General features: G+C 42.9%; 1 protein-coding gene and 1 long non-coding RNA gene across 3 annotated transcripts; one reads left to right on the top strand and one right to left on the bottom strand.

The window, feature by feature from the left end:
* Window positions 1–1,105: 1,105 nt before the first annotated feature.
* TMC7 (transmembrane channel like 7) lies at window positions 1,106–16,562 on the top strand. 2 transcript variants are annotated; one of them, XM_053991968.1, is made up of 16 exons: window positions 1,106–1,801; window positions 1,999–2,230; window positions 4,344–4,492; window positions 4,830–4,997; window positions 5,175–5,260; window positions 5,773–5,918; window positions 6,453–6,600; window positions 8,054–8,224; window positions 9,741–9,898; window positions 10,754–10,871; window positions 11,502–11,599; window positions 11,909–12,092; window positions 12,916–13,046; window positions 13,316–13,471; window positions 14,236–14,314; window positions 15,455–16,562. In XM_053991968.1, the coding sequence occupies exons 1-16, from the start codon at window positions 1,582–1,584 to the stop codon at window positions 15,512–15,514; spliced, it is 2,304 nt and encodes a 767-aa protein (XP_053847943.1). In that variant the 5' UTR covers window positions 1,106–1,581; the 3' UTR covers window positions 15,515–16,562. The 2 variants fall into 2 exon arrangements, with proteins under 2 accessions (XP_053847943.1, XP_053847944.1); XM_053991969.1 differs by lacking the exon at window positions 8,054–8,224.
* Window positions 3,330–12,988, bottom strand: LOC128815319 (uncharacterized). The gene is made up of 3 exons (XR_008439614.1): window positions 12,903–12,988; window positions 4,456–4,545; window positions 3,330–4,375 (listed from the first exon to the last, which is right to left on the bottom strand). It is a non-coding gene; the product is annotated as an uncharacterized LOC128815319 (long non-coding RNA).
* Window positions 16,563–16,582: the final 20 nt, after the last annotated feature.

The raw sequence follows: 16,582 nt of genomic DNA, 5'->3' as shown, positions 1-16,582 counted from the left end.
CACACAAAGCCCATGCTTGGGTGGCTTCAAGGCACCAGTAACAGTGGGTATAAATGCACAATCTTATCCAGCACATGAATCACAAGCTCAGCGCTAATGCTCAACAACACTAAATGATTTTTCAGGAATGCTGCTGAGGGGTTTTATTTTCCATGCCCTGAGTTTTTCAAAATGATCAGCTGGGAGCTGTTCAAATGAATCCCATGAAACCCAAGGAACCACAATCACCTGTGCAAATGTGTGTCACTGGGGTGTCCAGCTCTGTCACCAATACCCCAATCCTGCTGATACTCTCACAGCATCAGCCTTTGCTATACAAAAAATCCCACCTGGCAAAACCCATCCTGATCTCTGAAATCTCTGAGCTCTCTGAAAAGGAGAAGGGAAAAAAGTAATAGGCCTCCAGAGCGACTTATAGAAGGATGAGGGCAAGTTACAGGTTGTTCTCATCAAAAATCTATATTAGTTATAGAATCATAGAACCATCAAGGCTGGAAGAAACCTTTGAGATCATCACAAAGACAAACCTGCCAGCACAAAGGCAAGAACACTGCCACAGTGTGTTTCTATGTTGTTTTTTTAAGTCATTCAGTGCAATAAGGAAGTTGCTGTGCTTTAATTCCATGTCTCTGTATTTCACAACAATTCCCCTTAAGATATACCTTTCACCTCTGCTGGTAACACAGATTATAAACATGTACATCTAAATTACTTTGAGAACTTTTATTTTTATCAACAACATTTTATGGTTTTATAATGAAAATAGATTACCGACATAGATTGTTGCTAGCAAAACAATTTGAAAATTATATACCTGAGCTGATGGCACACAGCTCACAGAAGAAACATGCTCATTTGTGCCTGATTCAGCATTTTGAAGCCTCATAATGACTTATCTTTAAAACTACTGCAGAAAGTGCATGAAGAACGTTCAGAAAAATCTGGTTATCTTTTAATTATCAGTAGAATAAAGTAAGAAAGGCTAGAAATATTTTTTTCCCCTCCACGTAAGGCTTTTGAGACTTCTGGAGGTTTCACTTCTTTATTTGTCACACATGCTGTTAATTTCACACAAAAGGCAAGAAATAAGTCTCTCTCAGACGTTTACTACAAGGTCACACAAAACCCACCCTCGCTCTCAGATGCGAAAAAAGGCTCAGCATCTACTGACTTTATTTGTTCCAGTTCACACCAAGTTTTCACATTCAAGAGTAAAGCTGTGCTGTTTCCACTGCAGCCTGCGCCACTGCGTCCAGTCACAGAACAAGCTGTGAGTTCGGGCTTGTGACCTAACGAGAACTGACAAGGTATCGGAGTTTGTAAGTTTTTACAGCACCCAACACCAGCACGGGCAGTTAATACTGACGGAAGACATTGAAACGAAATTTATTTCCGAGCCAAACGTCGGTGAGAGATGCCCAGCAGCCAGAACACCCCCAGCTCCGCACCTTGGGTGCGTGAGCCCCTTCTAGCGGAGAGGGCGGGCTGATGGCAGGAGCCTTTACACCCTGCCGTGTATCTTCACGCACAGTTTAAAACAAGCCCGGGCTAAGAGGAACAGAAAGACTCCGAATTCCCAAAATGCGATCCTGTTGGCTGCGGGCGCCCCGGCGGGTGTGGGCCGGGGGAAGGCGGCCCCGGGGCAGCCTCACCCCGCCCTCCAGCCCCGTCCCGGCAGCCGCCGCCCCACGGCCCCGCCGCGCCCGGAAACGGCGGCACCGGCGCGGGGCTCCGGCTTCCCCCGCAGCCATGAGCGGGCTGGGGGCCGCCGCGGGGCCGGCATGGCAGCGGGACAGCGGCGGTGAGGGCGCGGGGCAGGCGGGGCGGCGGCAGCACCGGCGGCCCCCGCAGGTGGCGGGGGGATGGAGGGACGGCACGGAACGGCACGGAACGGCACGGGAGCGGCGCTGCTCTCGCCTCGCCCCTCGCGGCGCTGCGGGGTCCCGGCCGCCCTGGCACCGCGACCCCCGACCCGCAGCCCCTGTCTCTCCCCCGCAGGGCTCTCTCTCCTTGCCGAGGAGCCTCACGGCGCCGCACCTGTGGATTTCCTGCAGGAGCTGCCCAGCTGCCAGTCGGCGCGGAGGCGCCGCGGGGGCACCCAGGAGTGCCGGCCGGCCCTGCTGGGCACCGCCGGCAGCCGCGGGGACGCGGCCCGAGCGGAGACAGGCGAACTGGCTGATCGCCCTGCCAGAGAGCACCCGAAATCCATGGCAGAGAAGAGGAGAATAAGGTTAATCTTCGCGCGTTTCTTCCTTGGTTTTTTTTTTTAATGACTTTTTCCTAAACACAACCCAGGTGCGCTGGAAGGGTGAAGCAGAACTGGGTTCGGCTGTATCTGTTTTACCCTGTGCCATGTGATTCTGACAAGGGGGTGCCCGAGTGCTCTTGGCTGGCACGAGGGAGTCGCTGACTGGGGGCAGAAGTAGGTTGAATTGGAAGAAACTAGTCAAAACTGGGAATTACCTGTAGCAAACAAATGCGTTTCTCACTGTTTTCCGTTTTGATTTTTTGTTACTTTTTTTTTTTTCCTCAGGGTTTTGTGATTTCAAGGGTCACTGCGAGTTATCTGCATGAACACACACACATCCCCACACCCCCCCCCCGCTGCTATGCGAATGCTGCTGCTCTTGAGTCTGCTTAGCTGCTCTTACACAATGTAGTGCTCTCTCTGCTGTGGCACTGTACAGTTGATAGGAAGCTTCCCAGGCCCTTTGCTTCATTTTATCTTCTCCCCCCGCCCCGTTCCTTTTTAAATGACTCTTTCCTGTGGGCTGTTCCTGCCCCCCTGGTGGTAACCCCCCGGAGGGAGTGATTGCAAAGACCTTGCTTTGCTCCGCCTGAATTTCAGTGCTTGTTATCTCATGTCTCATTGCTAAACTGAGAACTGCTTTGAGAATAGAGGATACCGGATGTGGTTTTGCACTGTCAGACAACAGCTGCACCTTTAAATCAGGTACATTGTAGTTCTAGTTATGAACCAGAAGAGAGGTGGAAGGACAATTAATGTCTGGTACTCCGGGGAGAACAAGAGCTACACTATTGCAAGAGCAGTGGCAAACAGCCTGACCCTGGAGTTTAAGTCTCTAGCCTGTACACAAGAAACAGTAGAAGATCGAAGTCACGGTAAAGGAAAGTGCTTGATACCCTGAGTTTTTATTTGAAGTTGGGTATCTAGAGTTCAGTTCTTCAATAAAAAGGAACTGGAGGGAGGAGTGAGTTTGCAATGTCCCAGGCTTGTTTACACATGTTAGCACTGAGAGATTCTGGTGGGGCTTCTTGGCGCTTCTACAGATCGGTGATCTGCATTTGTGCAGCAGCTGCCAACACAAAGTGCTTGGCATAAACGTCCTGAGAGCTGAACACTCGACTTCTGTAACTCGGATGAATATGCAGCCCACGCTTCTATTTACAATGCAAACCGAGCATGGACCAGGCAGTTCTGCAGAGTTAAAACACTGCAAACTGCAGCCTGTAGTTTCCACAGAATGAAATCTCTTGAGAGGAGCTGTGTTTGCTCTTAAAGCTGAGGTCATCTGCTGCCTGATTGTTTGTATAGGTTTAATTTGACTTCCTGCCAAAATGCTGAAAGGATGAGGAAACCGGCAACACAGAGCACGCACGGCAGTGCATCCCTTGAGCACATGAGTAGGGTTGACTACAATCTTTTAAAACTGAAACCTTGGTATGCCAGCACCGTGTCCTCATGGGTACTTACATAACTGCTGCCCTTCTTCAGTGGCATCAGAGGCTGGAAAAGAATTTGCTGCATACAAATCCATTTTCAAGCTACGTTTCTATGAAGTTTTGTCTGGTTTTAAGGTTTCTTGAAAGAAACAACAAAATGAAAACTCTGAGCCACTGAGAATTTTCCTTGATGCTGTTGCTGACCAGGCAGCAATTTTTAAAATGCAAATGTATTCATATAGTATGAAAATCCATAAGTGAATGGTTAAAAATTACAGACAGTGGCACATTCTCAGTGTTTCTTTGCAGCTTGTCATTAGAACAGTGCGTGCCCAGAGGTGCTGGCAAAAAATATTTTCTCAAATTCATTGAATTGGCACTTTTCAGCAAATTTTTCAAAAATTTATTGTCAGTTTTGTTTTGTTGGGGTTTTTTTTGTATTTGTTTTTTCTCCAAGAGAGGTGAGTGTTTTTCATGAGACAGCTTGCCCTCTTTGAATTAAGTTGATGTTGCCATTACCAGCAAGATCAAATGGGGAGAGCTTGTGTGTCTGTAGCTATTCCCCTGAAGGCTGTGGGCAGGCTCCATCCTGCTAAGCCCTCTTACATGGAGAGAAAAATTATTTCTTGTGCTCAGTAACTGTATTTCTGGCTTCTTAGGGACTCTCAGCAGGCTGATACAGAACATTTAACTAGATGGAAGAAATGGAGAAGAACTAGCAGTAAATCACTGAAAAAAGCACTCACTGAAGTCAAGGGCTTGTCATCTTACCTGGTGCTGTGGCGACATGATATTCACAGCATAGAAGGTATTTCTATTCTGATGTCCATTTCTCCTCTGGAAAGTTATTGGCAGTTTTACCTGTGTGAGCATAGTTTCAGATATAACTACATGTGCTTAAAAAGTTACTTTCTTCCCTTATTATTGCTGAACGAAAAATCCATTATATGGTAGAAAGAAATACATTGGAAAAAATAATTAATATGTCCAACCTGCATTTCAGTTATATTGCTAGAAGTCCCTAGTACTTAAAACTAGCTTTAACAATGTTTCTTCGCTTCAGTGAAACTGATTTTATAATCTTTCTCTGTATTTTCAGTGGTTTTATCATCTTAATTATTGGCACATGTTTCTTTTATTCCCAGGGAAATTTGGTACTGGCATCCAGTCCTACTTCTCCTTCCTGCGCTTTCTGGTCCTGCTGAACTTTATAATTTTTATCCTGATGTTCAGTTTTGTTACTCTTCCCACCATAATTTCTAAATATGGAATATTCAACAGTACCATTGCTTACATTTCTCCAAAGAACATAGGTAAACAACTTCTCTATGTACAGCTGTTGTAAGATTCCCCCTTTCCATCAGCTTCCTCTCCACCTCCCAGAAAAAAAGGAAAGCCTTTTTATAAGAGTGGCATGTTTGAATTAACGTGATCTTGCAGTTCAGAGGGCATTACCATTTGAGTGACTTTTCATGCCTTTCTTTTGGCAGATGATACCTGCACAATTTATAAACCTAGTGGTAATAAGGGACTTATTTACTTCTATACTTACCTCAAAGATTTGCTCAGTGGCACTGTAAGTAATTAGTTGTTTTTTTTTTTTAATTAAGTGTCTCATGTAGCATCTAAAATGAATTAAAAAATTACTTGTGGAATGAAGCTTTGATAATTTTGAAAAATGGTAAGGCATATGCATCACTGGGGTAGGTTATTTCTGAGAAGGGCAGTTTTCAAACTGACTTTTACCGAGTGACCACAAGGCCTGGCTGGCCACGTGCTGCAGCCTGTGCCTCTCCTCCCCAGCTGCTATCCCTTATTATTCTGGAGCACACTGCCTATTGTGCTCTCTGTGTAGGGTCCCAGTGTCTGTGTCCTGCAGCTCTTTGACTGGAGAGGGGAGGGATTTTAAGCACACAGTGCCTGCACTACAGTTTGGTAGAGGCAATGGGAGTATTTAGAAGCTACAGACTTGTAGCTTGCTGGGGGCCCTAATTTTAAATTTGTAAAATGATTGCTTAATGCCAGGTTGGATTTAATGGGGCAGTTGTTGCTGCTTTTACAAATTCTATTTCAACTTCATTTTCACAGGGATTCCTTGAAGTGACAAGTTTGTTTTATGGCTATTACTCAATAGATGCTGTATGGATCAGTATCATGAGGTACAACTTGCCACTCGCATACCTGCTGGCTACATTTGCCTACCTTACCTTAAGTTCCCTCTGGATAATAAAGAGGTAAACATTTTGGTGTTGTTTATTTACTGTTATTTGTTGCACAGTTTAGGTTGTATTCCTTCTTGAAGGGAACATACTGTGTTCTAGAGTTGTTTATGTGGAAATGGGGAGTCTTTTCCCTGAGGATGCTGTGCCACAGTAGCCTTTGGAGGGCTTGGGAAAAAGAAAACAATTTGAAGTATCAGTTTTTCATATGTATGCATACCTATAAGTGAAAGCTCCTCTACTATACTGAATTTTTGGAGGATTTTTTGGGGTTTTTGGTTGAGTTTTATCTGTGCCATCTCAGTTTCCTTTGCTGGGTCTGGGTGAGGTGAGATGGTGTGACTGTGGTGAAGTGCAGATAGGAATAACCTGTATCAGTCAGGGTCAGCTGCTGCAGAATCTCACACTGAAAGAGTCCCAGACACTGGCTGGTACTAAGCAAAGGTGACAGTTTCCTCACAGAGGGGGTCATTTAGTCTTTGATCAGCCGGGTTGCTTGTGTGTGTTTTTCCTGTGCATAAAATACATCTTCTCACAATTTTTCTCTAGGTCTGTGGAAGGCTTTAAGCAAAACTTAGTGCATGATGCAGATCCATTTCAGAGTTACTGTAACAAAGTCTTTGCAGGCTGGGATTTCTGCATTACAGATCCAAATGCAGCCCGGCTGAAACATCGCAGCTTGCAATATGAGCTCCAGGTGAGTAACTTCTGCTTTTTTGTGATTATGGTTTCATACAGCTTAGATGGCTAAAAAGAGATGGGTGCAATTTTGCAGATAAGGGAATAAAGTTAAGAAGGATTGAAGTTGCTTGTTTTGGGGGTACAGTCCACATCCTCTTGCATGCTTTCTAGGTAGCTGGAGTTGTGGTGCAACGTGAGAAGGATTGGCACGGATGTTGTTGGCCCTTCCCCCATCCACTGGGGACCCACGCCAGCCTGTTAGCTGCTTATCTGCCTCTTCCTCACACTCCAGTCCTGCTTCCTGTGTTAGTTTCTGCATAGTCCAGCAGGAAGATCTGTCCCAGCTGCAGGCAAAACCCTGCAGGGAGCAGTTGGAGTCTTCTGGGTTTTAAGCACGCAGTGCAGTAAGCAGTAATTTGGGGAAATAAAATTCAGATGGTGCTCTTTGTACTGTTTGAGAGTATTGTTGCAGTAAGAAGATACTGAAAAATTCTCACTAGGTGTCTTTGGCACGCATGCACATACAAAATGCTGATGCAGCTATAGATTTCCCAAATCATAAAGCTCTGAAAAGAGTCTGAAAGGCTCTTGTGGTAAAACAAGGACCTTCTTTTTGCTCTCTGTACGCTGGAAGCAGAGATTTGTGTAGTGAAAAAATTACCTTTGAGAAGATGCTTCCACTTCAAACCACAAAGCAATAATTACAGATTTCATAAATTACAGTGAGTTGCTTTCTGCTCTAGTGAAGTTCACAGTCATCTGTTTTCATTATAGAATCAGAACCTCCTTCACTTGCTACACTTTTGCCTCCAGAACACACATCTTAGAAGAACTAGCCCCTTAATATTACTGTTTGATGGACATCAGTCCTCTGAAAATACACTCATATGGGTGTTACATGGGTTTGCCCAGGTTAAATTGCCTTCACAGGAGATACTTTATTTTCATGTCAGTTAAGGTGAAATACACCAAGTTTACATGACAAGCTGCTCAAGACTCTTCTTCCTTCTTTCAGTGCCATCCCCCAATTTTTCTTCACAAAGAGTAGAAGGAATTTTGAGCCATAGTGGTGAGGGCTGGTTACTTACCTGCAGAAGTAATGAGATGAGTGACTGGTTTACCCATTTCAGAGTTTAGTTTCAAGCTGAGATCAGTCTCTCTCAACAAAGATGCAAACTGTCTGTCCTCAAGGAAATGTGTTACTGATACAGTAGAGAGAAGAGGATTGCAGGACGCTTGTCTTTGGCTACAGAGCCCTCAGCTCGAGGAGGCTGAGCATACAGGGGCTTCCATTCCTGCATGGACCTGTTTTGTCAAAGAACAGACACTCCATTCTGTGTGCTTGGGCAGGCACTGGAGTGACTCTCCTAGAACAGGCTACAGATTTGCACTTCTCGGGGTAGAAGACATAATGTTAAGTGTTGTATGCTGCACCAAAAAACTGCATCTCTTCTTCCTTTTCTTTGTAGACGGACTTGCAGGAAGAAAAACTGAAGCAAAAAATAGCTGAGAGGAAAATGGGAGAAAAGTTACGCATCTACTCTCTGAGAATATTTATAAATATAATTGTCATAGCCATTTTATCAGGATGTTTTTACTCAATTTATAGAGTAACTGTCTTCTCTCAAGAAAACTCCAATGTGAGTATAAGAAATGACACTAGGACAGATTTGGTGAAGGCTGGTGATTACAGCAAGAGGAACTATTGTGAAAGAGTCAAGTATCTTAATATAGCACCTTTCATGCAGGGATGAGAAAATGCTTTCTACAGACTTAGTTTTTTAGTAGATGAGAGCAGGAAAGATGAAGAACCATGTGCCAAAAAAGGCTCCCCAGTAATGTCTCCTAGTGCTGCAGAGGCTTCAGTGTTGAGTGCCTTGGAGCTGACAAGAAGAGTAGCCCTCACTACCCTTCCATTGTAACTGTGCTCAGCTCACTGTGATCTGCTGGGTCTGGGCTGTGAACTGGCTGGGAGAACTGACCTGGTTAAATCAAACTTCATCATGATCTGTTTCACATGATCTGGTTCACTGTCAACTGCAAAAATGCACTTCAGGGGAAGGCAGAGTGAAGATTGTGATCTGTCTTGTGGCTTGAGTTACCGCTCTGTGGGGAAACAGGAAGGCTTTGATCACAGCAGTTTTCAGAAGCAAAGGTTCTTGCATCACTAGCAGAAAGAATCAGGTTGAGTTGGTTTCACCTCCGTCAGGACAAGCAGATGGAAAGAGTGGTTCAGAAGCAGAACAAAGCAGACAAGCTTCTGGTTGTGACAGCTTCACAAAAGTAACTGACTTCTATGTAGGACCTCAGAGTTTGATTAGTCTGGTAGAAATGGGGACCACCATTTTTCTCTCCCCTGTGTGAGTTCCTGGTGTGATGGACTTAGCTGTTCACGAGGAAAGTTGTGCTCATGAACCTAACTCTGAACTTCTGTAAACTGCCAGGATTGCACAGACAGAAGCAGGAAATGGGGGCTAAATGAGTTTATATGTCAGAGGTATTGTTTGAGGGCAGAGAAGAGGACTGCACAACACTGAACAACTTCAAGAACAGCTTCACTTACTGTGGGCTTTAAGTAGAAGGGTTGATATCTTGACCTTGTCTTAATGAGCAGTCAGGATGCTTGTCAGGAGCTTGTCAGGATGGTAGGAAAGTCAGGGGAGTTGCTTGGCACCAGAAAGAATAAATTGGAAAGTGTCTGCACTTGGAATGGTTGTAAAACCTGGTAGCCTTGGTGTTGGTTAGCAACAGTCAGACACAAACCTTGGTGAATGAACCTCTTTAAACAGAAGCTTTGAGGAAAATACTCTTACCTGGAGGGGGAGGGAGTTCCTGGTGAAAGCAGTAGGAGAAAGCAAGGGTGTGTAGCAGCAAACTGCAGAGATAGCAGTGATCAGGCTCGTATAAAGGATAGAGATTTATTTTCCATGAAACTTGCTTGTCTTGAGGTATTCAGATTCAGCCCTGGGTTTGCCATTCATGTTGCACCTGGTGTTGATTCCTATTGCCTGGTGCAAATGTTGGTGGAGGATGAAGACGGAGTAAAAGATGCTGCCTGAATCCTGGACAGGGCAGGCTGGTGTGTAGCTGCAGACAGCACGCTCAGGAAGGTGTGTTTCTCTAAGCATTGTGTTTGTCTCATCTCTTCTCCTGCAGGACATTGGCAATGTAAACTCCCAGGTTAATCTCTTAGTGCAGTATTTGCCTTCCATGGTGATCACACTGGCCAACTTCATCGGTCCTCTGATCTTTGCATTTCTGATCAGATTTGAAGACTATACACCAGCCTTTGAAATCAAGCTGACGCTCTTGAGGTAAAGATGTTTTTATTGTGTCTTTGGATGTTTCAACAACTTGTTCTTGGAAGGCTATATGTATTGTAAACATTGAAACATCAAGAAGCAGAGAAGTTGGCACTGGAAAGCAAGGAGGCATTGTTTTGCCAATGTTTAATTGGAAACTTTAAATCTGGGAACAATGTGTTTTGATGACAGTGCAGTGCAATCATCTCAGTCCACATTTTTTCTTGGTCCCATTTAGCTGTGTGGTCTGGACATCTTCAACGTGAATAAACAATCAGTAGAGAACTTGTGGCTGCAGAGCTGTGGATTCACTGCTTTGCATGCAGCAGTTCCCTAAATAAGCAAAAGTGAGTGTACAGCAGTGACTGAAGCACAGCTTTGCTCAAGGCAGAAGTTAAAAGTTTTGGGGTAAAAGATGTGTCAGTGTAAGAGCTGATGTTTGGCAGCTTAAGGCAGTAAGATCTGGGTTGAAGCACCTGAACTCTGCAAGTCCATGCTTTGTATCTGTGATTTGGCCAAGTGCCTCAGAAGGCCTGAAGCTATGTGAATTGGAAATGCTGCACACAGAACTGTACCAGAGGGAATTGCAACCCATTGCAGCATCAAGATCTGCATCTGAAATGACTGATCTAGGAACACTACTGAGAAAAAAACAAGGGACTGTAGCCTAAAGCTGGGAAGGTCAAAAGCAATTTTAACTTACTACTAAGGAAAGAAATGTGTTTATTGTCTGGCTGGCTGCCCTGTTAAAGGTCTGCATGACCCTTTTGTGTTTTAAGGCTTCCTTGGACTCCTGTACAAGGTGAGCCAAGTGTTAACATGGCTGTTTTTTGGCACATTTAGAGTTAGGTTTTGCCTTTCTTCCAGGTGTGTCTTCGTGCGGTTGGCCAATATTGGCGTCCTCTTGTTCTCACTGTGGAGTCAGATCGCCGGCTGTGGCAGTGACAAGTGTAAGCCCTGTGGATACAATTACAAACTCTATCCTGTAAGCAGATTTACCTTGGTGTTAATTCATCTGAGCTTGTGAACAGAGATTTGTTTTCCATGAGAGTTGCTTGTCTAGAGGTGTTCAGTAGGAGCCCTGGGGTTGCTGTTCATGCTGTACCTGGTGTTAATTCCCACTGCTCAGTGCAAACCAGTACCAGTTGTTACACATATATCCTTTGCTAGTCTAAAACTGATTAGAGTTAGTCCAGTGGCAGATGATTCCTTAGCACAGACTTTCTGTCCACTACAAGGATTGTCTGAGGTAGCTGTGTTTTGGAGACATTGTGCTACTGCCTTTTGCAACATTAAGACAAATGGGTTTTCCTCAAAAGAAAGAAAAAAAAAATACCCCAAAAACACACCCCAACCACCAAAACCAAACCAAACACACCCAGCCACCACCCTCCCCCACCCCCCCACCCCACACAAAAACCCCAAAATCAAACAAACAAAAAAGTGAAGAGTTTGGCACGGGAACTTTGAAACATTTGAATATTTTAGAAATTGCAGTTAATAGCATTTGAACCTTCATGGTGTTAACTGAGAGGGTTATTGCTTTAGTGATAGACAGATTTTTCACTTGTTTATTTAGACTGCTAATCTTGTTTTTCCTGACTTGTTTTTGTAGTGCTGGGAATCTGATGTTGGACAAGAAATGTACAAACTGATGATATTTGATTTTATTGTAATCCTTGCTGTGGCCCTTTTTGCGGACTTCCCCAGAAAGTATGTATCTCTGCTTTTTGAGCATATTTTTACAAATGACATATGAAACACATTTTCTTTTTTCTGCTTTAAATTGCTAACCAAATTATTAGTTTTAAAATAAAGCATAAACATATTTCTGGTGTTTTGAGCACCTGTTTGCTATTCAGATGGCTGTATAGGTTTTGATATTTGAGAGCTTTTTTCTTCAGACCTTTTCTGTTATGTCGTCTAATGCTTAAATGCTAAGTTGTGTGTGTTTCAAATGTGTTAGAATGCATCTAAATTCTTCAACTTCACTTTAGGACTAACAATATTCTGTGGTTTCAGGTTGTTAGTTACTCATTGCTCTTGGAAGCTTGTTCAGTGGTTTGGACATAAGGAATTTGAAATTTCTGACAATGTCCTGGAAATCATTTATGGGCAGACTATTTGCTGGATTGGAACGTTCTTTTCGCCACTTCTCCCTGCAATAGCAACTATAAAATACTTCATCATCTTCTATGTTAAAAAGGTAATGAAGGCACATGCTTGATAAAGAATTGAGTACATCTCTGTTTTTTTGTAATGCAGGCATATAGATATGCAGGTGATCTAAAATCAACAAAAAACCCTAAAACCACCTGTGGATGCAGTGGATGGAATGAACCAATAATCTTCCATTTTCAGTAAGGTTTTGTGCTTTTAACAGACAGTAGAATTTTGCTTTGAAATCAAGCAAAGCCATGTTTCAATTACTACTTCTCAAATTATTTGCCTATTTTTTTAAAGAAATGCTTTTTATGTAACAAAGCTAGTTTTTAAGACTTTCTTACAATAATCTATTAACTAGCAATACACAGCTTAGAACTTGGACAAAATTTTGCAAAACTGCTAAAAATTTGGGAGCAAAATGGAAAATCCAAGCTGGGTTGGATGTTTGTGTGATTTCTGACTATCAGAAGTTTTGCTCAGTGACCACACAGCTCCTTCTGTGCCTCCAGTTCTTGCTGATGCTTTAGGTCTTGCAAGAGGGAATGTATCAGTGAAGATGTGGCAGTACAAAGCCAGTGGCAGTGCTGTGGATCATACACCAAATGCCTGTGTCTGTTGACTCTGTGCAAGTGTGTGAGGGCCTCTGGACCAAATTCTTACACAAATTAGGAGACATTGACTTATACCAAAATGTGAGGCAATCTTGTCTTAGCCCTTCTCAGCCCATACACATCAAAGGGTGTGGTCGTGTGGTAGCTGGTGGCATGTTTGAGAATAGAAAATTCAGTTGCTTGGGGAAGTATATTTGGATGTATTTCTATATAGATGTGCTGGTAACAGTTTTACTCACCTTCCCTCTTCAGATTGTCTTGATACACACACGCAAACCTGCAGCAAGGCCTATAAGGGCATCAAGTTCCAACTTTTTCTTCCTGGTGGTGCTGTTGATTGGGCTCCTCTTGGCTTTTATCCCTCTGGGATTCAGCATAGCACGGTAAGTGACAACTTTAAGTTCTGTGAAGTTGACACTTGTTCTAAGCTTGTCAGTTCTGTAAAAGCAGACACAACACTTTAGAATGATTAATGGAATAAAATATATAGGGTATAACACATAAACTTTTAGCTTAGTTCATATAAACAAAAATTACAGTTTCATAGATGTAGGACACTTTTACTGCATCACCAAACTGGTGCTGGGCTTCTGCTGGATTATTTTATCTTCACATTTTGCTGTAACATCTTTCTGTTCTGCTTCTTTGACAGTATCCCCTCTTCCAAGGCATGTGGGCCATTCAGGAATTTTAACACTTCGTGGGAAGTTATTCCAGATACAATACTTCAGTTTCCAACAGGTCTGCAGCAGATCCTTTTTGGCATCGCATCAGAAGCCTTTGCAGTGCCTTTTTTTGTGATCCTTTGGTGAGTACTGTAGAGACTTGATTCAGTTACGCAGCTGCATTTCCTTGCTTACTGAACTCATACCAAGCATCTGTTAGACCAGATTTTCCATTTGCAGTCAAAAGCATCAAAACCCATGTGAATCCTCAGCCCTTATGTCTTTGCCCATGTGTTCACACTCATCAGCTTTGTTCCATTTCCTCTTGCATTTCCCTATATTCAACAGTGTCCTTCTCAAAAATGTTAACTGTGAATCCTCTGCAAATTAGTACTGTAAGCCCTGTAATCACAACTCTATGCACAAACCCTAGTCTGAAAAAAACATAACTCCCAAAACAGTTATTTTGTAAGACGAAATTCAGTGTAGAATCGTAGAATTTTTAAGGTTGGATGTCACCTGTAGAGAGAATCTAACCCAGTTCTCCTGTTCAAAACAGGGTTAAGTAGAGCAGGAACCATACCCAGTTAAATTTTCAGTATCTCCAGAGATACAGAGACTCCACAACACCATTCCAGGGTCTGGTCAGTCTTCCAATAAAAATTAGTGTTTTTCTTAAGTTTAAATGGAGTTTTTTGCATTTCAGTTTAACTAAACTGGTTGCAAATTTTGGACCCTTATTACCTGATGCTTTCTAAAACTTCTGTGCTTGAAAAACCATGTGGCTTATTTAGGACTTCACCCAGCCCTTCCTTTTGTAGCACACATTTATGTGTTCTCCTGAACTGAACTTGTTATTACGTACATAGGAAATCTCAAGTCCTCCCTTTTTCTTTGTTGTTTACAGCATCATGATGTTCTATGTTATTGCCTTGGCTCGAGCACACAAACGAGTGGTTGAACAGCTGAGAGAACAACTGGTTTTGGTAAGATCTGACCCAACACTTTACTGACACAACAAAGAGAACTTCAGGGGTACAGAAGTGAGGCATGCAGAGGAATATTGGTTTTCATAGTCTCCTGGATATTTGGTGTTTGCAATAGGCAGTAAAGAATGTTTTACCAATTACCCAGGAAAAATAACCAAAGCATTGTGGTATTTCTCAGTGGAGTTGATTTTCTTGGGTACCAGCTGCAACTGCAACGAGGTCTGGTTATATGAGGCAACACACATGCAAGAGATTTGCCCCTGAGAAGCTGTGTCCCTGTTTTTCACCTGTGCCTTGTTTAAATCACTTATCTCCATGGGTTTTTTCTGCCAAAGAAGAACGTGAATCCTGTGTTTCCTGTCCTCTCCACCATCTTGCACAGCCTCCACTTCTGTTTCCTTCTCTGCCCTCACAAACACGCACCCAACTCCGTACCCTTCCCTCCAGGCCTGTATTTCTACTGCATCTTTTCTGATCTTGTTCTTGAGTGTAGGCCCAGAAGTGCTTGAGCAGGTACTGAAAGTGGAACTAGTCCCCACTAATCAGCCCTTTGGAGAAGTGCAGAAATGCTGCTTTGTGGCCATCAAAAGCCCGGTTTGGCAGCATTTGTGTGCTGTGATCTGACAAACTGCTGGAGTCAGAACTCAGCCTCAGCAGTGACACTTCTCACTTTCTTACTAAATAGCTCATTTCTTGATATGTGCTTCTTTTAGATATGGCATTTAACAACCTGTGTGCAAAAAACCACTACCAGGGGGAGATTTTTGAGGAGTGAGGAATTTAGGAACAAAAGCCTTCCTGCTTTTTTAAGTGTTCACAAATCAGCTAGGAATTCTGAAAATTCTTCTGTGCTTTTTATTTTTGTTTGCTTGCTCTTGTTCAACTTCCTGGAAGCATGGTTTTAAATGTTGAGGTGTGTGAGGTGTTTTTACTAGGCTCAATGCAGAACTGTTAATGTGTAACCTGAGGTGAGATAAATGAAGTCAAGGCCACTGTTAAGCTTGAAATTGTTCAGGCAGTGTGCTGGGGGAGTACAATGAGGTGAGTGCACCTATTTCTAATGAAGAAATGAGCTGTTGTAGATGACTTGTATTAACACTGTTCATGTGGAGCATTCTTGTTCTTCTGTCTTTCCAGGAGAGTCGTGACAAGATGTTCTTAATCAGAAAGATCGCAGAAGCTCAGAGGTATCCTTGAAAACCACACAAGCCAAAAGAACTTGACTTCCTGAAACTCCCAGAACAAGATAACAGCAGAAGCATTTGCAGCTTGTAAAACCTGAGCAGCTGACTGGCACCCTGGAACTGTGGTCTCTGTAATGGCTGCTTGTGGTCTGAGGCTTAGCATTTCCAAAACTTGGAAATTCAGCTAATTTATACTGTGTTAGAGCTGTTCAAAAAAGGATACTTTAACTCTCATACAGCTTCAGGGTTGTTGGGATTTGTTACATCCCAATTTTTTCAGGGAGTTTGGGTAAAATATGATCAGAACTGAAATCCTTTTGTACTGTTTTTAGAAATTATGCTATAAGAATCACAAGAGAGGGAAAAGGTATGGTTTTACATGTTTTGGTTTTAAAAAAGATCTATGGAAGTATGTTGGAATAGTGCATAGGAAAAGAAAATATGGCATGGGTTTGAAATAAATTTTCTAAATATTTTTAGACGTGAGGGTTTGCTCTGAAGCAGCAAGAGCAGTTGAACACTGGATAACTGGTCACAAAATGGCTCAGAGAAAACAAACTGATACAAGAGCTCTGAATAAACACTCAGGATAGGAAGAAGCCAGCAGGCATAGCACTGTTGGGGCACCAGCCTTGCTGCTGTGGAGGGGCCTTTTTTGGGTTTTTTAATGTTTTAAGTCATTATTATTTGTATTTTATTCTCGTATGAACATCTTGACTCCTGGTCTATGTGTTCTAAAATGTGAATATTTCAGAGTTAAATTATTGGTTGGCAATACTGTGTGTCAATACCCTTTAATTTCTCATTTCCTCTGTCTTACCCGAACTGCTGGGACCATGTGTCTCAGAGAACCGTGTGTCCCTGTAGGCTACTAACCCAGTCCTTTATTTAAAGACTATGATTAAAGATTTCTTGTACAAAACTGCGTTTATTGTTTGAAACCTGCATCAGTCCTCTCTTAGTTAATGTGAGACACTATCCTTTCAGTATAAAGTTTTGGAGTGTTTTCTGTGCTCATTGTGAAGGGCTGGCCGTTCAATAAACGCTATTTATTTTACCAAGCCGCTGTTCTCTCGCCGTG

Source organism: Vidua macroura, chromosome 16, assembly GCF_024509145.1.
Source record: "Vidua macroura isolate BioBank_ID:100142 chromosome 16, ASM2450914v1, whole genome shotgun sequence".
NCBI classification, from domain to species: Eukaryota; Metazoa; Chordata; class Aves; order Passeriformes; family Viduidae; genus Vidua; species Vidua macroura.
Note: the sequence above shows the minus strand (reverse complement) of the source record. Positions and strands in the feature narration are given on the sequence as shown.